The following is a 23,017-nucleotide window of genomic DNA, read 5'->3' on the forward strand; positions in this document are numbered from 1 at the left end:
AATTTGTTTTCTCACTTAATCTTCATTACCTGTGATGAGCTATGAGAAACAAATAATCCCATCTGACTCTATAAGATGATTTTGTAGAGTGAACAGTGTATAGTGAGAAAAAAATACTTATTCATTTCTAAATGAGCACATTCAATATGGGTATTTTTGACAATAAACACACCATTTCCATAATCACTATTCAGAGTAAAACCACACAATGAAAACATTTCTAATTGTGGGGAAATCTCAACAGAATCCGATGAATTCTAAATACCTTTAATTACTTAAATCTGCAACTCTGCCAAGGGATTTGCAGAGGGAAAAAAGAAAGCAGAGGAGTTCTTGTGGAGTGTACCAAAAAACAGTCATTCCCGTTGCTGTGGCTCTAGTAAACCTTTGGTAAACTTCTCCCAGAGTCACGTAGGTTGCTACTATTAGCAGTGGGCATACAGCTGCACAAAGAGGTCACTAAGTAAAATAAAGCTGTATTGGATTTATGCAGCCTTTTTGGTAATACATGAAATTTCTTTGCAAATAGACCAAGACCACTACCAATAGCAGAAGTTATTATCTAAAGGGTAAGAAAAAATAGACCTGCAAAACCAAAAATGTGTATTAAGTACTCTGTGACTTTCTGAACCACATCAGAGCTGATGGAGAGGCCCCTGATTTTTGTTTACCTTTCTTAGCATCAGTCCCAGATCCAAAGCCTGCCGTGGTACTTGGTCGAAGCTCAGAGCTACTCTGAGGAGTCACATTTGCTTTGGCATTATTGGCTTTTCCTTTTCTATCATTCTTTGATGTGTCATTTGGTACATCAGCTATATCACTCTGGAAGAAACGTGCACATTGTAATAAATTAAATGCTGTCTTACCTGTAGTACAAGAGTTGGGGTAAAGGAGATTTCTGAACTTGTTTGCTTTATACATAATTAGGAACGTTGCAACATATTTTCAAATAACACTATACTCAATAAAGTATTTGTAACCTATTTTAAATGGCTATGAACTAAACTATGGCTCTTTTCTCACTTCTCAAAATTTTCACTTCTATAGGATGTGTTATCATGGCCTGTGGAAAGTTAGACAGTGAACAGTATTTCAGTGCGTGTTAGCACAGGCCAGTGTTATTCAGAGCAGGCCAAAGAGGCTTATATTTGCAGATGAGAAATGGTAAGGTAATATGCATCCACGGGAGAAGGTCCAGTTTACTTAAAAACAAATAACAAACAAAACACAAAAAAGCAGCAATCCAAAAATCAAAGAACTAAACTCACAGACAACTGACCAAGTGACGGTGATCTTTTCACAACCTACATTTTACATCCTCTATTATAAAAAAAACCTTCACAATATGAACATAAAAGGGCTGTTTGTCATTAAGTTCTACTTACGGTTTCAATGCCCATAGCCCTCATTTGGTCCGCTCTTTTTTCTGTTATAGACAAAAATTTCTTTGGATCTGACAAAGCATCCACAATATCTGTAAGAAAAAAAATAATAAACTTTTTATCATCTTCAGAGGCATTTAGAAATTCATCTTTTATAAGACCTTCATTCTGCTACTGTTATATCAGCCATGGCTTGCAACAACACCCCAGCTTTCTACAGTGAATTTGCCTGGACTGAAAGCACTCATCAGCAGAGCACCTGAACACATCAGGAACATGAATCAGTTTATGAAGTGCCAAAGGAGTGATATTAATCCAGGTGGTTTATTTTGGAGAGCAGAGCATAGTTACTTTAAGTTCCTCACGGCTGATGTCACTAGAATTTGACACCAGAATGGGATGTCCTGAGTGACACAGTACTAACAACTTTGCCCTTTGGTTATTTGAGGGGGTGCTGACTGACTTGGGATTGCAGGGAACTGTAGAAGATGCTCCGTTATATCTCTTAGTTCAAGCACAAAGCTAAACAGCAATTTCATTTGGGTGGTTAAAGTGACCAGACAAATCCAGTCTCACTCGCCTTTGTGATGCTCCACGCTTGCAACGTGGAAGGCTGTGAAATGGCTTTTCTGTGAACCGTTAATGACCAATATTTGAATCTGGCCCATGCCACAGTACTGCTAGTGGTATCGTAGCTCTACTCAGTACCAGACACTATCAGGCTCTTCTGTTAAAGTGGTTAGTATTAAAGACAAGCTCCAGGAAAAAGTAATGATCTCCCTTGTTTCCTCCTATTCAGTAACCTTTTTCCACCCTCTGCTCCCCAGTAGACAGTGAGGATCTGAGGTTGGTTTCTCCAGGATTTCACACCAGAGTGAAGGCTGTACTGGGTGCTGGCATCGTTTCTTCTAACTTTCTGTGTGAATGAGTCTACAGAGTACAGCGCTATGATCATTTTGGCCATTGGCACACCAACTACCTGAACCACAACCTTAGCTGTTCCCAATAAAATTGGACACTGCCACTGAAGTCAGTGCACAACTGGCATGACATTAGAATTTGGGCCAGGAGTAGGGGTGAATATGTTATGTGTTCAGCCCATCTGCCCCTGCTGGAGTGTGACAGAAATATATAAAGCTAAAATTAAGAATTGCACTGTGTAAGTTTAACCATATAGATTAAAGAATGCTTTTTCCATATACAGTGATAAAGCTGTAAGCATAGGTCTGCGGGAAGACAAAGAAACACAAATCTTTACCTGCATACTGAATAATCTTTTTTCCATGACTAATTTCAAAACAGTCAAAGAATTCACAAATGACAAAGGAGGCCCTCCACAGCGAGAAATGATTTTACAAATTAAACTGGTTCACTATCTACAATAAGAACACATTTAGAGACCACAGCAGCAATCTGCTTTGATGATCCTTCTGACACTTTAACTTCAGTATTATGGACAAAAGGGTCACTTGTCTCAGTTAATAAGCCTCCCTTGTCAGAGCAGTAACTTAGGAAAGGAAGTTTAACTGCTGCAGCCCGATTCATCATTCATTACAAAATGTTGTCATTTAATTAACTCAGGCTTTTTGTCATGACCATTAGGGAGACCAAGGAAGGTGACTCACTTGCAAAGAATCTTTTTTTTTTTCTTTACAGAATGCTGCTGAGCCCTATTTTCAGCTGCTTACAAGTAAAAGATAAATGGTTTTGTACCCTTACATTTTAAATGGACTCACTAGCATAATAGACAATTATTTCTGCAGTGACAGTTCTGACAGTCACAGTTTTCATTATTTGAATGTTGTCCATGTTCCATGTCATATTTTTGGCCATTTTCCAAATTAGCTTACAACAATGTGAGACAGAGAAGCCAGCCCACTGACCATGTCTGTAATAAACATCCAACCCATCAAAAGCTTCAGGAGGAAGTTTCTATCTTGTTCCAATGGGGGGCTGCACTATATAATCTCTTTTTCAACCTAAGTTGTCTGTGAACTCCTTTGAAGTCACTGGATGCATTTCTCAAGCAAAATAGCATAGACTGGGCTGCCATTCCCACAAAAGTTGTATTAAATAGGCAGCATTAATCTTGATGGCTCTCTTTGTTTTCCCAAATATGTTGCCTCCAGTAACTGGTGACCCAACTATGTCTTCTGAAACTGTACTTTATATACACAAAAATAAAAAGAATTTATTTTCAGCCATACCCATGGCCTTAGGACCATACCAATGGTAGCTCAGAACTGAGTGCTTCCCTCTTGCCTAACTTAGTAACCATGTCTTTTTGTCCTTGGCACTTACTCTTCAATGAAAGCCCAGGACTACCCTGCTAACATGATGCATCATTTGAAAATAGAAGCTGATTATTATCAGCTTCAAGGTAAAAATGACTAACATGTTTGGGAGAGTGAGACCTTTGTGAATTGTATTACTAACCATATGAGCGCTACACCAATGGCTCAGCATTTCTACAAGTGGGATGTGACTCATCACTGCTTTTCACACTGTCATTTGTCCTTTGTTTACGTTTCTCTTTCCTCAGTGAGGTAAAGTGGGGGTAGGGAATAACATTCTATAAAAGAATCCCTATTAAATATAGAAGGGGGAAAATCTGGGGAAGAGTACATTACAGAGGACTCTAACCACTAACCTAAGTAGCCATGATTAGTGACGTACAAATTTCTACTATAGAAGCTTCTCTTTGGAGAATGCTCCTTCATTTGCATTAATTTGCACCAGTCTTTTGTTTCATTTGGACAGAGTAGCTGATGCAGATAAACCACACACACAAATAAGTAAACTGTACAAAAATAAAATTATGCATCTTTTAAGGACTATAATAGATTAATGACAAGTTATTATTCAGTACAAGTTTTTAAATCCTACTCATACAAGTTAAAAAATAAAAAGAAAGCAGGCAGCTATTGAATCAAGTTATACCTTCCTACAGGTTTGCTAAAACAATCATGGAGGTCCTAATGATAGCTCATAAAACAATAAGAGGTGCACTGCAGATGATAGGTACTTAAAAACACATGCCAGGAGAATATTAATGATTCCACATGAGTGTCAAAAGTTATTTCACAGTTGTTCATCAGCCTGCTCTATATCGATGAGAAAAATAGATGAGGCACATCAAAGCTATCTGGGGAAGGGAGAGAAGAATAAGTGAACTCATTTAGTTCATATTAATATGGAGCCTGTTTTTTCCAACACTACACCAAGACAGAACATCCAGTTTTCTCATTCTAGCAGCACTTCATTGTAATTATAATTATACTTAGGGGGTTGTAATATTTTTTTTTAAGTCCTCAAGTCTGCCAGATAAACCACCTGTAGTAATTGTGACAATGCAGTAGATCAACCAGTACTGAGCTGCACACAATTTGCAAATTCTAAACCAAATTGTTCAAATTCTATATGAAAAGCAATTCTTTCATTTATGAATTTGCATAATGTGCTTAAAAAACAATAATACCTTCTTACTATACAACCAGAACACTCAGCCACTTGAACCATATTAAAGTCCTCTAAGTTTAAATTCTCCGCTTAGAAGGTGGTATCATTCAGAAAAATGTCAATCCCAAATCAGAAGCATGTCCCTAGTTTAGGAAATATTTTAGCTGAGTCATCTACTGGCAACTTTTCTGTCCTTAAGTTGAGAAAAAAATTAAAGCCAATGCTTAAATGTGTCCCTTAGATTCATGATCCAATTACAGCCTTGAGAATCTCAAGCTTAAGCAGAAGCTTACATTTGTCTTCGTAGTCCCTGAAGTTAAATACTGTTGATGAAATATGCTGCATAAAGGCATGGCAGAGCTCCAAGACCTGTGGCAAAACTCCAGCTGACTTGCAACAGTCAGGGTTTCACATGTGACGTATATAAATGCTTCTGTAAATATTTCTTCCATGGAGTTACTGTTACTGAGGTCTAGGCCTGTTTATTTTTTAAAGTCTGGATAAATACCAGCAAACAGTCTTTTAGATACATTATCTAATGTACTAGGTAAATCTTCCCTTTCTCCAATTTGTACTATGGAGAAGCCACCAAGAATTCTTTGCATAGATACCAAATTTGATATTGTTTTTGCAAAAAGCAAAATATTTTTTTATTAACAATGTCTCACCAATCAACTTCAAGTTGAGCTTCATTTTGCTGCAGAATCAGAGCACAAACATTTAATATAATTTCTAGTTTGCAGTTTTAAGTGGTTTACATATTGTCTAATACACAAGTGAATTTCATCTGCAGTGAAGAACACAATTCCCAAAGGTACACCCTGAGGGTGAACTTACACATTACATAGATTTAAGTGGTGTAATGATTATTCTCAGCTGCTTGCTTGTATCCAGACATGGCAATTTGCCACTGCTCAGTATAAATGATGATAGCCCTGCCAAACTGATCATGGAAATGGCTCAGATTAAAAACAACTTCCCTGAAAATCCAAATATAATTACAACATGCTAAAAACATATAAACTTGGGAAAGAAAAACGCAGAATGTTTTCAGACACTAAGTTCTTTCACTGTCCGTTTTTAACAACAATACACCAATATTCTCAGGATTACCAAAGTGGCTTTATTTGATAGAGTGCATGTCTAGACCTATAGGACAAACACTACAGCTTAAATACATTTCACCCTTTCAAACCTATACATTAGAAAAAAATAAAAATAAAACCTTCTTAGTATTAACAAACAGAAAACAAACTCTAGCATTTGTTTATGTCCCAAAATTTCTGTAATTTAACAGGACACATTTCGTTGCCATTAACACTGATTTACTTGGTCTGAAACCTGGTTTCTAAACTGAAGACATGAGGTTTCCATGGCATCTTTCCAGCGCAAACCTCATCTTTCCAGCATTGCATGTCTACTCCTGGCTGGTATACTGACACCACAGTACTTCAGCACTTCCAAAACACTCAAGATTTATAGCACACGGAGGTACAGGTTTATCTCACCTCCAAAACCATCAGGCACATATGTTTTAAGCACAATGTTGCAGAAAACCGTTGGAAGAGAGAGTGGTTTGTTGCCTTCATTCCGAAGTGAAATGTGTCTGTAACCTGCTTGCAGACCATCCAGAGGCAGGATCCTCTGACCAATCAACTTATTATTGTCATCATATACTGCTATTCTCAGGACAGCCAGATCAGGAAGAATAACCTGGAAAGCCATAAAATGAAGAAATTTAATGACTAATACAGTAGCACCCTCCCCACCTCCCATGTTTGAAGCAATCTGCTCATTCACTTTGTATGCTAGAAACAGACTCATCACTGAAATATAACATCAGTCCTTGCAAATCACATACTTTCAGATTCCCTTTCCTAGATTTTTTTTTCACCATAAATAATAGGTAATTTCAGAATTATCCATTCTTACACTTACACTAGCTGAATATTTTGTGTATTTATTTTACGTTACTGGTGACATCAATAACAGGCAGGTAAATACTATTTGGGAAATGGCAGATACCATGGCAACCGAAGAGTAGATAACACTGAATCAGGAGGAATTATGACCCAAAGACTGGATTTGGGATGTATCCAAAAGGGCAATTAAGAATGGAAGGAATGCAAGCAGAAGCTAATGGGGATGTATGCTGAACTTTGGGTTCTGCAGAGTGGAGAAGCAGACAGAGGACAAGACAGGGTGAAAGACCTGCTGAAATGGTGTGCTGCCAGCCAAAGTGGATACTCACAACATGAAAGGTATGCATGGTGGGCAGGAATGCTGCCAGCTATCTGCATCTGTCAGCTCTCACCTTGAGTGACCAAAAGAATAGCAAAAAATCCCCTTCCTTCCTAAGAACAAAGATGCTGCCTCTGTGTGTGGAGCAGCAAGGAGGAGACAGACTAACCAAGATGTGCAGCCTCTGTGTCAGTCTGCCTTGACTGTATGCTGGGAAAGGTTTTCCCAATCTTTCCCTACCCATTTCTATTCACTGATGCTTATGGTACAAAAGACCTAAGTGAATTGCAGCTACCATCGGCCTTGGACTTTCCCCCTAACACTTTAACTTTAGGTTTTAGAAGCCACAAAATAAAGTATGCTTTTGGTTTCTGAACCCACCTGAGCTATTCATAGATGTCCTGCTCTATTGCTCAGGATGAGTGATAACTACTCACTCACAGCACAGGTTACCACCAGGACTGACCCACATTTCCCCTTACACAACAGAGTGACAACACAGAAATTGGTTAGAATGACTGAAGCTTTATTTTAATTAAAAACAACAAAACATGACAGAAGAACAATCGAACATGTTACCTGAGAACAACTGTGTAGGATTAAACATCAGCTTAAGGCGAACATTGTAACCCAAATAGGTCAGGTAAGATCTCTCCTCTACAGGCCACAAATGAGTACATCTTTCTTTACTTGATGGACTCAGAGACTGACTAGGGAGCAGGAGTGGGGATTGAGAAGGTTATAGTTCCCTCTCTGTTCATTTGTTCTAGGGTATCCTTGAAGGCATTCCAACCCTCATGACATTTTAGCACTGTGCACCTCACATTTTCATTTCCTTCAACCAGAAGAACTGTTCCTGCGGTGCTTACACTGTTCATCTGCCTTGGTCATCAATGTATGTTTTGATTACAGTGCTGAGCTTGATACAATAATGACCTGGGATGAAGAAAAATAATCTCTTGGCTTACAGTATGAGTTACTTGAGAGAATGTATGACCATGTAATTGTTTATTGCAGAGTAGAGCAGAAAGTCCAAGGAATATTAGCATCAGCCATCATATTCATGTCATGATATACAGGTTCCCTGCTTTTACAATGAAGCTGAGTGCACCCTGTACTTTATGGGCCTTTTGATTTGACAAATTGGAAAGCAGCAGATGCTGGCCATATGGCTAGCAAGCCATGGGCAGCATGATTGCCTGTCACGTACTTAAGCACTTTCCCTGGGCCTTCTCATACACAGGGTAAAGCGCTTGAATTCACATTCATTTCAGAAAATATCTGAGTCCAGAAGAGTCTCTTGCATTAATTACATTTCTATTAAAAAATAGTTACACTGTTTAGAAAGCAGATGACATGTGTCGTATACCCAAGAGTAAAGTGGTATCACCACGCGGCAAAGTCTGTCACTTTGGAATAAAAGAGCAACAATTCTGCATGACAACAAAACAGGTGTAAGCAAAACAGACACTCTCAAAGACAGCACTGCTAACACATGTAGTCTGGATGAAACTCCAGCTGACAAAAAATATATATGTGTGTCATATATATAAAGACTGAGAGATAAAAACTGAACATGGGCAATAACAACTGATCTCTCTTTTTAAATCCCCCATACTAAGAAAAAAAGGTTTGTTTTTCTTTTGTTATTGAGGAAAAAAAAAAGGTACATAATGCACATGGAGGAGGGAGCTGGCAACACATTTGAGGAACACAGCACCCTTCCAACTTTTCCATGTAACAACATTGACCTTAGCTTTGGATGCAGCATCTCACCTGCCCTCTGGGCTGAAGGAACAGTGCAAGATAGCAGCCACTGCCAGGGCAGGGAAGAAGAAATCTCCAAGGAATGATGGTGTCCACCAGCGGGGGCTCATTCTGAGCAGACTGCATACCTTGAACACAGGCATGGCCACGATGGAGGTGGCTACCTCCGAGTGGGAAGAGGAAGCAAAGGGGAGGGAAAAGCCAAACAGAAACAAAAAATCATGTGACAGCTACAGAGGTTATCCATTAGAAAAGCAAAACAATGCAAAATTAAAAAAAAATCTCTCGAAAGCTTCTTTCAGCTTTAGATTGTTTACTGCAGTAAACAGGAACCCTACAAACCCTTTTTCATGGGAGCAGCACTTATTCATGTGAGCAGTCAGACTGAAGCAGGGAAAGGTAGCTCAAGTGAGCAAGGATGCTCATGTGCAAAAGGGCTGACAATGACAAACTGTACTTTCCAAATATCCTACCTTTCGAAATACAAATGATTCTTCATTGTAAACAGGGTTCAGACCATTGTTCATCACCATGCGTGTTCGAAATTCTTTACGTATTGTGTCCGTGGGTAAACCATACATATCCACTTCTACATACGTACCAATTTTTTTGTCTGATAAAAACTGACCAGATATTACCTGCAACATAATAACAGAAGAGTTAGGAAAAGCAGTACAGAGAATATCAACAATACAATGTACACAGCACAATATGAATACTGGAAATATGGATAATTTTTTATTTAGTGAAGGCACTCTGATAAAAGCTTTATACAGAGCAGATATTTATTTAATCATATGAAAATGGTATAATTACTGCTAAAATTGCACTTACTTGGAAAAATTATGATAAGACCTTAAATATACCCTTAATTTTCATTTTAGTTCTCTTATATGAACTTACAGAGTAAACTCTATAAATGTGAAATGTGACAAACAAAAAATTACTTCACTCACTATGTTACAGTATTAAAAGTTATAAACAAGTTATAACACAAGAGCCCAATTAGCTGCTGTCTACAGAGGCATTCAAAATTTTAACAAAATATGCTGAATGAAACAAGCACATTGGGCACTACTATTTCACAACTGCTCTCAAAACATGCTTTAAACTTTTCTGTTCAGAATCTATTATGTGTCTCATCTACAAAGATGTAAAAGGAACCTATTGCTCTTCTTTCTCTTTGGTGCAGGTTTTATAGAAATCACATGTCAATCTAATTCCATATTCTTTGTCTGGGAAATGCACGATGCTTAAAAAGCAAACAAACGAACAAAAAAAATGCCATGCATGACTCCTCTGTATTGCTATGTATATAAAGATTTGCTGTGATTTTACTTCAAGTCAAGATTAATCTAGTCACAGCAGGTGATTACTCCAGGGCAAATTTATATTCCACCAAGATGATCTATTACTTAAAAATATAGCTAATGTTTTCATTACTAAGATCAAGGAGGGAAGAAAATCATTGAAATGCAATTTTGCAGATCTAAGCTCATTTGAGACATTCTTTTCTTTTCATGATCTAACATTCTTCCAGGGAACACTCTGGATAACAAATCTGAAAAATGTTGTGGCTGAGGTGCACCAGTACTGGCTTTGGTCTACTCTTACAGTTTTTTATTTTTAAATAACAGTATGCATCTACAAGGGGAGTCCTGCTCTTTGTCAGGGCTTCTAGCTATCACTGCAGTACAAATAAAATTCAGAATCAAGAGACTATGCAGCAGAAGATGGACTCCTTATATAACCCGGATCCATCTCTTTCTCTCTTCTGTGCGCTCTTCCTGCTGTTTACATCCACCAAGCGTGTTTTCTATTTAATAAGATTGTACATTCTCCTCTGTAAGGACTGTATCTTCCCATGTATCAAATGTGTACAGCATTCTTCAGCAAAGCCCCAACTCAGAGTAGGCACCAAACAGTAATCATTGCAAACAAAACCTTTTATATTTTTCCTCCACAATTCTTGAATGAATTGGTTGACATTATTATTCCATTCTTATGGGTTCAGGGAAGAAGCATGGAATTATACACAAGTTTTAGTCACTCCAGAAAAACAAGTGACAAAATAAGTGATCTAAGAACCATCTCTAGTGTTTTGTAGCACTATGTTCTCACTGCCAGATTCCACTTCCTCCTTGGAGAGATTGTACTGCCTTTAAATTTTGTTTTAATTTTTAAGTTTCTGTTCTTCTGGAGGTGCAAATGAAACTTAGATGTCTACAACGCACAATGAATCCTTGTTCAGAGAGACTCTGAGATCTTTATGCTACACACAGAAAGAGACAACTGAAAGCCAAAATTTTGTTAAGCTGCACATAGGGTATTTGAGCAAAGAGAGCCAAGTGTCAAGTCAGAAAACAGGATTTACAAACAATTACCAAAATGCGATGCCTAGCCATGTTTTGGAACCACAACAGAAGATTTATAGACTTTGCTAGTCATAGATGAGTCTAAAGTAATGACCTCAATCACAGGAGCCACTTTTCTCTACTTATTTTGAAAATATCCTGTCCACATATGCCCATATTCCTCCTTGCCCTGTGGTGAGGAGTGAAGTTTGTAGAGTTTCATACTATCCACAGAAATGAACTCCACTCATTTACTCATTTCTGATGTAAATCAAGAAGAGCATGAGGGGGCTTAACATTCAGTGATAATGTGTAATAACAAATCATTTCTAATTATATCATGTTCAATTCAGATCAAGTAAACACAGATGTCTTAGCTTGCAATCAAAAAACAACAACAACTAACAAAAAAAGAGAAAAAAAATCTGAGGACATACAGACAACCCAAACAGTTTTTGCAACTATCCTATTTCTATTCACATTTAAATGTGATTTGGGATGTCCTGAGATGACAGAAGTTTGTCTGCAGCAGTTTTACCTGTACAGAACACGTTGCAGCAATTACACCATCTACAGGAGTTTCAGAGAAAGGGTCAAACGTTCGATCTGGTCGCCGCATGAAATCTGGTTTAAGTAGATAGCTTATTTCAAGAAAAAGAAGAAGAAAGTTATTCTTTTGTGGAAACTGAACTTGTATTAACTACATAATAAGTGGAAATGGATGTTCTAGCTTTAAACAATGAACTCTCCTACAGCACTGTGAAATACAGACTCATTCTAGCTGCAAGTGTGAGGAAATAACACTGCGTACCTAGAATAGAGATAAATGTTAATCTTAATTTTGAATTACCAGATACTGAGGGATTAAATCAATCCTGGATTTCAAGAGGAAACTAAATGTAATGTAATAAAGGACATTTCAAAAAAATTTAGTAACACATTTTAAAAATACAGTGAGTTATATAATAAAAAAATAGATGTTCTCATTTATTTCTTAAGTGCTTTTGAAAAATACATAGAAAAATGCAGAAAAATACAACTGAAAAAAATTATTATTTTTTTTTTTTTTAAATGAAGCAGTTCCAGAGAGTCAAGACTCACACAATAAATTTCAGCTTGAAGCTAATTTTTTCATCTCAGTTAAAAAACCTTGGGGAAAACAGCTGATGTTAGTACTGACAGATTGTTAATTATAGTAGCACGAAAGGTACTACCATAATAACACTTACAATACATCCCTGAGGACTATACACTGGATCAACATATCAATGAAGCTAATACGTGCACTGGTGAATCAAAAGCCAAGGATTCTGCCATCAGAATAAAACAGTAGCTGATCACAAAAATGCTATGCTATATGACAGGAATTTTGTTCCACTGGTGGAAGAAAATGTGTAACCGGAGTCATCTTGCTAATTCTGTAGCCCTGACAGACCGCAGTTGCTAGTTTTTTTTTTTTTTTTTTTAATCCACATTCTAGCCTCTCTAGCAAATCACTGGTACACAATGTTATGAAGTCCTACACAGGATTCAGGAATAACTTAAAAAATGCTAGAAAAACTCTGAAAGACACACTCCCAATGCATTTTCTCCTATTTTTCATAACATGGTTTCTGTTTAGGAAAGTAATATTGCTTACTATTCTCACATTAAAAATGTGTGTAATTTCATAATATTTTACTGATTTAAAGTAGACTATGGGCAGAAGGGAACTATCTGAAACATGCTAAGCCTAGACTTCAAGGCCTGCTGAAATAAAAAATGTTCATGCTCTCATTTCACCAGCATGAAAACTGTAAATCAGAGAAAAAAAGGATAACAGACTGAAGGAAATGTAATTTTTAATTTTCATTGCCCTGAGTGTTTTCTCCCTGTGATGAAACAGCACCACATTTACAAAATATTACCACTATATTACTATCTATTACCACTACATTACTGTAATACCAGAAGACTCACACAAGATCCAAGAAATTTAGTGGATTATGAAGCCTGTCTCAGAGAATTTGCCAGAAGTATATAGTTGCTCTTCTACTAGGCTAGTGAATCAAATAAAAAAGGAACCATATTCTGGCATAAAGAATTTTGTTTTCTTCTGGTTTTGTTATTTTGCCTGACATGACCAGAGATTGCACTTTTGAGAAACCCAACAGCCTCTATCGGAAGAGTTCACATTTGAAAAGAAGGCATGAAGAGGCAAAGTACTACGCTGACCATTCTGCAGAAGAAGAATTTTTACCAAGCTCCATCTACTCAGATTTTCCTTCTGAATAAGACTTCTGTGAGTAAAAGAGATGTTTCTTCTCCAGGATGAGTTTGCAGACTTTAATGTGTTTCTGGACTGTCATTTCCTACAATTCCTCAAACTTTTTCCCTTCTCTTGATATTAAAGACCAATCTATCCTATTAAGGTATAAACTCAGCATCCAAAAAAAATCTGTCAACATTGCTTTAGAATCCCGTTTCATGCAAAAATAATGAGCAAGAACTTAGAGATGAAACACCATTTTCTGTGAAATCTGCTCTCCACACAAAGTACAGGCTAAAAACCAAACCCAACCAACCAACAACAAACCTCAATTTACTCCAGGGAAATTTGGCTATTCTGTGAACTTGCAATGAACCTTCATTCTGAGTCATATTTTTGAAAAAAAAAATTGAAAACAGAAGCTGAAGATGGATTTAAGTACCTGTGAATGGTATTCCTGATCATCTTCATAATTTGTACACAAAGCTTCTTCTATCTCATCTTTAAAAACTGGGCATCATTAAAAAGCATACTAATTTCCCTGAATTCTGTTAATTTCTACTCCTCACTTAACGTCCCATTTTTCTTTTTTTAACATATAATTAATAGTGACAAAATTTTATTAAAGCCACAGTAAAGAATTCTGATACACAGTGACAACAGTTTAAATCACATCACTCACCCGCATGATCCATTATATTCAAATTTTCCTTGATTCAACTGCATTGCTAAATCTGTCAAAAGAGAAAAATATTACTCTTTCTTCCTGAATAATGCAGATCATGAACAATCCTTTTTAGAGAAGAAAATAAGACTGCGTGTCCAGAATAATCAGTTTAAATGAAAATTAAATTTAATGCATATAAAATACACACAGACCTACAAACCAAAAGGAAGCAATATGAAAACTTCAGGTTTCTTCACATTCATAACAGCTTTATCAACCAAGCTGAAGCACAAGCTGTGCTTAGAAAACAGCTTCTCCCTGAATTCAAACATAGCCAGTGGTTGTGTTAAGTACTGGGATAGGATTTTAGTCATCTAATTTTTGGCATTTACAGTACGGATTTCTCCATTCATGCTAGTGATCTAGAATCACTTTAAATAACAGACACTTTTAACAGTGAAATTAATTTTGTTCTAAGATAGACATCTAAAGCAAACATCCTGGAATTGTGTATTTCTCTACAGTGACCATACAGAACCACCTCTGATGAAGATGCCTGTAACCTGATGTCTTACAGAAGGCGAGATGAATATTGCACTTTTTCTACGGGTTTAATTGAATAACGTACCACAAAAAGAAACCACAGATATCACAGCAGCATTGCTTAGTTTAAACTTTTAAGGCACCTGAGTTTTATTTGGTGCATTATTATGACATTTGTCTATAAAGACAGAAGAGTAAACAGAAACCCTCTCCCAAACTTTATGATATGTTTTCCTGCGGGTTTCAAATTACACTGGAATACAACATCCTTGTTTAGCAATAACAAAGGCCTTCTTTTGCTCATAGACACTACTTATTAAAGGGAACAAAATTTCTTCTATATATTCTCTGTTACACAAAATACAAGATTCTCATATGCTCATATGAGGTATTATTTACTCTACTGGACAGCCTTAGCTTCTATTTCCTCAACTGTTCTTCAGCTTGCCAGCACCATTGGAACATGGAAGACTAACAGAGGAAAGTTGTTCATTTCCAATTACAAAATTAACATCTTACTCTGCAATACAAAGGGGCTGAGAACAATGTGCAATGGGCAGAGGCAGTACTGGGAGAAGAGTGAAGCTTGCATATGTGCTCTGATCTCCAAACCATGTTCAGTGACTGGCTCACGAGCAGTGTACTCCAGTACAGCTTTCTCTTGCCTCCTCAGTTAGAAATCAGTCATGGCAAGGGTGCAAAGCTTTGCAGGACAGACCTTGTGATCATTAGAAGTTTCTACAGTACCAAAATCACCGCTGAAGGAAAAGAAAAGCAAAAAAATACAGAACATTGGTCCTATCACAGATAGAAGACGAAAATGGAAAAACTGCTCTGTTACATATATAGCTGAAGACACTCCTATATTAATTAGAAAAGGAAACAAAACAAACACCGTTAGTTATACTCACACCTTGATTGAACAGAACAATAGATCTCCTCTCAGTATTTGCTGTGGAGAGGCATTTACATTCCTGGGTATTGTTCTCCAAGATGTGATCTCAGACCTCATTCTTTGATGCTAAACACATGACTCTCTAACACTTCACATCAGTTGGTCTAGAAATGCACTTGGCACAGTCACTACTTTTTACCATCTTAATTTGTATACTCCCTTCATCTTTATTTTGGAGATGTGCACAAAACTGTGCCAAAGCAGTGTTTTGTGAAAACAGTGATTCCCCTGCAATTAATATTTTTATTAATAAAACATTATCATTTGAGAAGTTATAGTACTCTATTATTTTTCCATGAAAGGAGGCTAAATTTTCCTTCAAAGTAGAGCTTTTTCATTACTCCTTATTTTACGCTTCCATAATTCCCCCCCACCACATTATTTAGCCATATGTCCGTTTCCTCAAAAAATGCCAGAAGCAAATCCATGGCATCTGTTTGAGAGTTACTGCCCAAATCATTCTTTAGGATTGAGGTTCACTGGTCGTTGCTGCCTACCTGGGGTCTGATAGTTCAGTGAGACCATCTGGCAGCCAGCGTTCCAGAAAATTTGAGGCATGTAATTACTTGAATCCACTCGGCCTCCCTTTGGGTATATCCGACTCATTTGTCGTTTATTATAACTGTATAATTCATCAAGGAAAATGAAAGAACATCATAGAAATGTATGGTCACATCCTGGTAACTTCAGTATTTCTTACATTAATATTACTATTTCTTATCTTATAACGCTACTTTCTTTTTTCCACTACAGACGTGGAACACTGCAAACCTAGAAATGTTCATTTGTTGTTTATCTGTAGCATTAATAGAGAGAAGGACCTAGCAATATCCAGGAAGACTTGAAAGGATACTTCACAAACTCAATGGCATGGGTCTTCAAATACCCTAGTCCAACTGATTCATTGAAAGAAGACATGTTATGATGAATATTACGTTCTAGAAAGAAGAGACAAGATATTTTAAAGCACTTTTGTAATGTCATATTCAAAATAATACACTATGGCTAACAGAAGGATATAGCAAATTTAGGTCTGCTTCCCCATTATCTGTTACTCATTGAATCAAATTATACTGCAGAGAAATTAAGCAACAATTCTGACTTGCCACTTTCTTTCACTTTCTGGGAAATTAACAAAACTTTAATTTTTTACATTACAAGAAAATTGCTCTTTAGAGCCTATGTTGTGTTGCTAGATAAGACAAACAACATGATAAATGGTCTAGCGGTGCAATATGAAAACTTCAGCTAACTGCTGACCACTGTGACAACCACTCTCACCTTACTTTACAGAAAGATGAACTAAAAAAAAGTAATATATTTGAAAGGGTCTATAGAATATAATCAACCTCAACAGCTTCATATTCTCCCTGTAATTTAGTGACTCCATGTGGATGATCAATAGAATAGCATGCTAACTTTATATTCAGGGAGACAGATGACAGTCATTAAAATAAATCTTCCACCATTTCTAAATTCATGAAATATAGAGATTAAAAAAACTACCTAGAATAAGCAGACAAATACTTTTATTTCATTCAACCTTTTATGTTACCTTCTGCTACATCGAAACCTTGAAATTTTACAGGCTGAGCATAGTTGACCATTGTTGATAAATATGGATGTATATTTGTTGTGGCACCTACATATTTGTAAGATGCCATCCACGCTTGTTCATCTTCAACAGTTACTAAACCCTGAAAACACATTAAAAAGAATAATCACTATTTGTGTATGCAAATACTGTTAGATTTTCAAATGTGACACAAAATTATACCCAAATCTGCAGAAAGTTAAAGAAAATGCATATTTATATAAGAAAAGAGGAAATTTCATGTCACAAATTATGATTTATTTTCTTGCTGATATATGCACCAAACATTCTCAATATTATAGGATGCATGTGAGAGGACCAATAATTAAAAAAATAAAAGATCCTAAGCAGTGGGTAAATATTTCATGATGTTAGTAGGGTAATTTTGGGGATAAAAGAGAAACGTTACAATGGACTGAACAATGCTGGGAGATCATGCTCATTGTCACATAAATTCCTAAGAACTGCAATTTAATACACACTTTCTGAGAAGAATTGTGGCAGTAGTGCACACTGTATACTGAGTACAATTTTCTCAGCATCAAAACACAAATTGATTCAATTGCTAATTGTTACTAATAAAAGCAAACCAAAAAATAGGATTTACAGCTTTCATTGGAGAGATAGATGTGACAAGACCAACAAGAGACACAGTACCAAGCTCATATCTCTGGCCACTTACAAGAATAAATATGTGAATCCATCATTTACATGAGGATACACTATATTTTAATAGAACTGCAAGTTTTCTGCAAGTATCTCACATCATAGAAAATCACAATATGAAGCACTTCTCATGTGGATCTACCTGCCAACTTTTGCGGATCTGTCTACCTGTCAATCTTCCTTCCACTTTTTCCTTTCCCTAAATCAGTTTGAAACATACTCTTTTCACTGGGGAGAAGAAAAAAATCTCTGTAAATCCATGCAAATTCTGCAAGGTTTACAGTTCACAGCATTTTCCCACAAACTTATTTGCTTGTTCTCCTACCAGTGAACCAACAACCAAAAAATCTAGCATCCTGTAGGCTGACTATGAACTTCAGCAAGGAAGTACTAAGTATCTTCAAAATTTCTTAAAGTACAGCTTTTTATTTTCAGAATGCAATCTATGCTTGTCAGGAAGTTCTCCTCCATTATTGTATCAGCAAATAGTGAATAACAGTGAATAACTGCAAAGTCCTTTCTTAGGCAGTAAGAGTCATCATACTTCACAGCATTAAAGCATGGAAGAAGACAGTCCACAGTACCTAAACTACTGCAACTCATTTATTCAGGAAATGGAAGATAAAAGTAAATGCGAATCTACTTATCAGTATTATGGGCATGTATCTGCACCTGCTACATAGTTCCGACATGTTTCAAAAAACGAATTTCAAGAAAAAAATATATGCCCTGATATGCTAAGATTAGTCACAAGTACTGCGTGGAATATACAAGTTACCAGAATGAGTCCAGGTACACATGGTTTTATTCACAGTTTAGACTGAATTAAACTTCCAGAGGCCCATGAAATCAAACTGATGCCTATTTCAAAGTTGCTCACCAGGGCTCAAACCAACTGCTTTTCAGGAATGGTTGAGGGTTCACAGATTTGTTTCCTGAATATGCCAAATGATACACGCTTTTATTAGTAGAATATAGGCTTTTTTGTTAGCAGGTCAATATTATGTAATATAGTTTAGATCAAATTAAGGCCAAATTCCTTCGAAGGAACTAGTCCTTTTCAGGTTCATCATCGTTGGAAGGCCAATATTCAGGAAGAACTGACCACTCAGCTTCTAAAAACCAGGCTTCTTCAATGTGCCTTCTGCTGACTGCTCAGAATTGCTAATAATATTTTACTATCTTGATCCAAAAACATCTAAGTACTGAATCATGGTGAAAAGGAATTCAAAACTGTATGCATTAGTGCTGAACAATAGCACCCTGCAGGGTATAGCTGTATGACTAAATTACTGACACACCATCTCTATGATCATTTTCTAAGACAATCTACTGGCCACTAATTTTATCTTGGTTACCTGCAGACTTGCAATTTTTAAAAATAAACAGGCTATGCTTTTTGCAGTGTTCACAGCTAATAATTTTGAACTTTAAAATTATGAACTAGGGAGGTGAAGTAGGGATGGGATGTTTCTTAAAGCCTACAGAGACAAAGTAAAGGTTACGACAGGACATGACACTTTTGGGGGAGAGAGAGAGAACAAAGGGAGAGTTGATCTTTCTAGGTTATTTGTACCTCCCCACCATCAAGAAAAGAATCAGAACCCACTTAGAAAACAAAATAGACTGAAACAAAGTGTGGTTAGAACAGGAGCAATTTTAATGACAGAAGGATGGAAAAGAGTGGAAGGAGGTGGAAAGAGTCTTACAGAAGGGATTCTTGGGAGAAGAAATGCAGAAGTCCCAAGGGAGAGCAAAAGGAGGAAAAAGAGAGAGGAAAACAAAATGCAATCAAGGTAAGGGAAAAGATTAAAAAATAAAACAAAGCACAACCAAACAAAAAAATGGGGAAGATGCATCTCAACACCATTCAAAGAACTGCTGTTTCCCAGTGCATGACATTTGAGACTGAGATCACACACTTCTAAGCAGGCACAAGTCATGTACTCCTGTCTGTCCCCACGTTTTCTGAGACCTACCACCAGTATACAACTAGAGGAGGAAAGGAGGCAGAGTCACTTTCAGAAATATACTGTAGGAGAAGTGAAACTGCACATAAAATTGGTAAACCACTAAGAGAACAAGTAGTATGTATTTTATATATAAAGCAATAAAACAAACTATGTAACAGCCTACATGTCACCTTTTTATTGTTTTCTTGCTCAGAATCTTCAACAGCCTAAGGGGAAAAAATATATATGCATTACCCAAGGAAAATGCAATAGGAAACACTCACAGTAAGGAAAAAAATAACAACTCAAAAAGTTAATGCATTTAGCAAAAAGTACACCCTTTTCCACTTTGTTGCATGGCTCATCTGTCCCATATGAAAAATTTGAAGTTTCTTTCAAATTTGGGTACACAAAGTACGAAATTCAGCAGCTGGCTAGCAGTTAGAACAGGAGAGAGGATGCCAGACAGTTAAGCCCAAACAAGTTCTTATCACTAGATGTTGGGGACTGGAAATTTCAGAGAAGAATGAAAGAATGTCACACCAGAGTGCACAAAGGATCATCTGGATATGTAGGCTGCCCAGACTCTGAAAACTTAAGGGTTAAGAAAGCTGTAAATGTGCTTTAGATGTCTACATTTGGAAAAGGCCTATCTCAAGATGCTATTTGCAATGGGACAAGTAAGCCTCTCTGCTGTCTGTCTTCAATTATAAACTACCAGTACCAAGTATCTTAGATAAATGTTGACTTGGCACTGAATATACAGTCCTAAAGAATAAGGATCAAGTCACTGATCAGCAAAGAAGCAGAGTAGTTAACAAAGGGTATATACTGATGATGAGTGACTAATTTGAAAAACAAAATAAAAATAATAAAAAGAAAAATGCTCAGGTAGTTAAGGACAAGCTGATTTAGCAAGTGAAACCAGCCCTAGAACAGAGGAGTTAAACAGTTCAGTGGGAAGATCCACAAAAGTACTGAAGAAGCAAAGATGGAGAATTGAAGAGAAACCAAGAAGGTGACAGGTCTGTTGTCTCTGTGATACTGCTGAAGAGAGACACAGTGCCAACAGCAATGTCTACTACGAAAGTTTTTCTGTATCTATACTTCTATCTGTAGTAAGATCCAAAGGTAGCCAGGCAGGTGAGAAGAAGTGGCCAAAACACTTGAGTGACAGAGGAGCATGATCTGATAAGGTACCTTAGTACTCAATTTTTGTTTTGTTTTGTTTCCCTGTAACAAGTAGCAATAATGTCTTCAGTACCAGAGCAGGCTTAGTTTTGAATTCCAATGTTCTGTATCTAATTATTGTCAAGTAATATTCTGTTCCTGAACACTAAATTTCACTAAACCAAGCACCAGTAGAACAAAGGGGACTCTTACGCTGTCTGCCACCTGGCTCTCTGGTACTGCCTCACTGCAGTACCACCCCACTGGAGAGTGATCTTCCTATTTTGCCTTTACTGCTGCAGATGAAAGGGACAATCTACCCTAAGAGTTAACAATAAAGAATCCCTGAAACAAAGACATAGGATGCAGCCTTCCAAGAAAAGTTTACTGAGCAAGAAAGCTAATACTCACCTCATATTAGGGCTCTGAAACTGAGATGCAAAGTAAAATATCAGAGCCAGAGGGAAGAAACTGCTTGCTGCGTTTAATTAGTATGTTTGGTCAAATCCTCCAACTTCATGTACACATTTTTTCCTACATACTGATTCTGTTTCCTAAATAAGTATTCTGCCCGAACAAGCAGGGTGTATTTTGATCTACAAAATTTTGTCTTCTCATGAAACTAAACATTAAGAATCTGGTGAAGATCTTGTGTTTGACTCTTCAGATAGTGCTGTTATGCTTCCACAAAACACAATGTCTTTTACAGCCTCCTCCATGGAAAGCTTTCAAAGAGATATAAGAAAGAAGCAATCCCACCTTTTTGACACTGATGGCAACAGCTTCTTTTTGACCGTAATCATCTACAGTAAGGTCACTTCCAAATTTGTATTCTGGATGAGCTTCTTCTTCCTGGTCAGCTGCACAAAAAAGAAAGAAGGATCAGTGCAAAAACCACAGCAAACTGCTGTTTTAGTGTGAAACATGAAACAAATGATAGTTGAATACACAGGTTTGGTTACAGCATATCTTTATATAGAAATAGAATCCAGGGTATTAGATTTCCAAGGATTTAGTAGTAATAAATTACAGATAAGGCCTGAGATTCTTATGGCTTTGACATGGTTAATAAGGGAGATATTTAGTGTATTTCTGAAGGAATCTTTTTTTTTTTTTTTAAAAAAAGGCAAAAAACCACAAACAACAAAGAAACAAACAAACAAAAATGCACCAGCAATATAGGTTTGGGGTAATAACTAGAAATGAAGGCAGGGTTCTCTAATTAAAGATGAAAAAGGTTGCCTGCATCCAAACTCCTCATGTGGCTAGTCAGTCTCTCCTCATGTGCCCCTGTTACAGGGGATCCTTCCTGTTTTCTTTGAGGGTGATTTTCTATAAGAACGTGGTGTTCTCAAAGAAGCTAAAAAGGTCCCTTATGAACACAACATCATTAACCACATTACGCAGCTGGACTTAATCAATAATTTTAGAAAATACTTATTTGAGCCTCTTGGAGGTCTAGCACATAATTAATAATAGCATTATTAGAAATAAGCATTCCAATGGAAATCAGCTTGCCAAACAACAGAATCACCTCTGTGCTCTTAGGTCATTTGAAGAAAGATGCTAAGAGGCCTCTCCAAAAAATCACTGTACTTCAGTCTCTTTCTGAACTGCAAGGACAGACACCATGGATCACCAAGAATATCTACCACATTGAACTCTACTGACTGTAACAGCAGTGACTTTGTGCTAGGAAAAAATCAAGGAGAGGATCAAGGGATAGGCTAAAGCTGGGACATCTGGCGTCAGATGGGTCACAGGCCAGCGGTACGGACACTTGCAGGTACTGAATGATTTATCTCTTCAGAAGGTGGACATAGGTGAGGTAAATCACAACCTAAAAATGTCTTTTTTCTCTGTTGGCCATAAAGACATTCTGCATCATTGGCTTATATCTAGATGTTTAAACTGAAGGCATCTGAAGTTTGGCAAGAAAAATCCTATCTTTGATTTTATCCTTATAAATGATAATGCAATAATCCAATCTGATGTTGACACAAGCATTATAAATAGTAA

At 36.9% G+C, this 23,017-nt stretch overlaps 1 protein-coding gene across 1 annotated transcript in view; it reads right to left on the reverse strand.

The window, feature by feature from the left end:
• Nucleotides 1-23,017, reverse strand: part of PLCB4 (phospholipase C beta 4) — a 126,801-nt gene that overhangs the window by 33,482 nt on the left and 70,302 nt on the right. The window contains exons 18-28 of the mRNA XM_080586765.1: nucleotides 21,758-21,858; nucleotides 20,020-20,055; nucleotides 17,172-17,313; nucleotides 16,470-16,554; nucleotides 16,114-16,238; nucleotides 14,134-14,185; nucleotides 11,742-11,844; nucleotides 9,323-9,487; nucleotides 6,350-6,554; nucleotides 1,386-1,474; nucleotides 672-822 (exon numbers count right to left, since the gene is read on the reverse strand). Coding sequence (XP_080442891.1) covers nucleotides 672-822; nucleotides 1,386-1,474; nucleotides 6,350-6,554; nucleotides 9,323-9,487; nucleotides 11,742-11,844; nucleotides 14,134-14,185; nucleotides 16,114-16,238; nucleotides 16,470-16,554; nucleotides 17,172-17,313; nucleotides 20,020-20,055; nucleotides 21,758-21,858 — 1,254 coding nt within the window. The remainder of the gene's footprint in view (nucleotides 1-671; nucleotides 823-1,385; nucleotides 1,475-6,349; nucleotides 6,555-9,322; nucleotides 9,488-11,741; nucleotides 11,845-14,133; nucleotides 14,186-16,113; nucleotides 16,239-16,469; nucleotides 16,555-17,171; nucleotides 17,314-20,019; nucleotides 20,056-21,757; nucleotides 21,859-23,017) is intronic.

This window comes from Anser brachyrhynchus (genome assembly GCF_964034855.1).
Source record: "Anser brachyrhynchus genome assembly, chromosome: 3".
NCBI classification, from domain to species: domain Eukaryota; kingdom Metazoa; phylum Chordata; class Aves; order Anseriformes; family Anatidae; genus Anser; species Anser brachyrhynchus.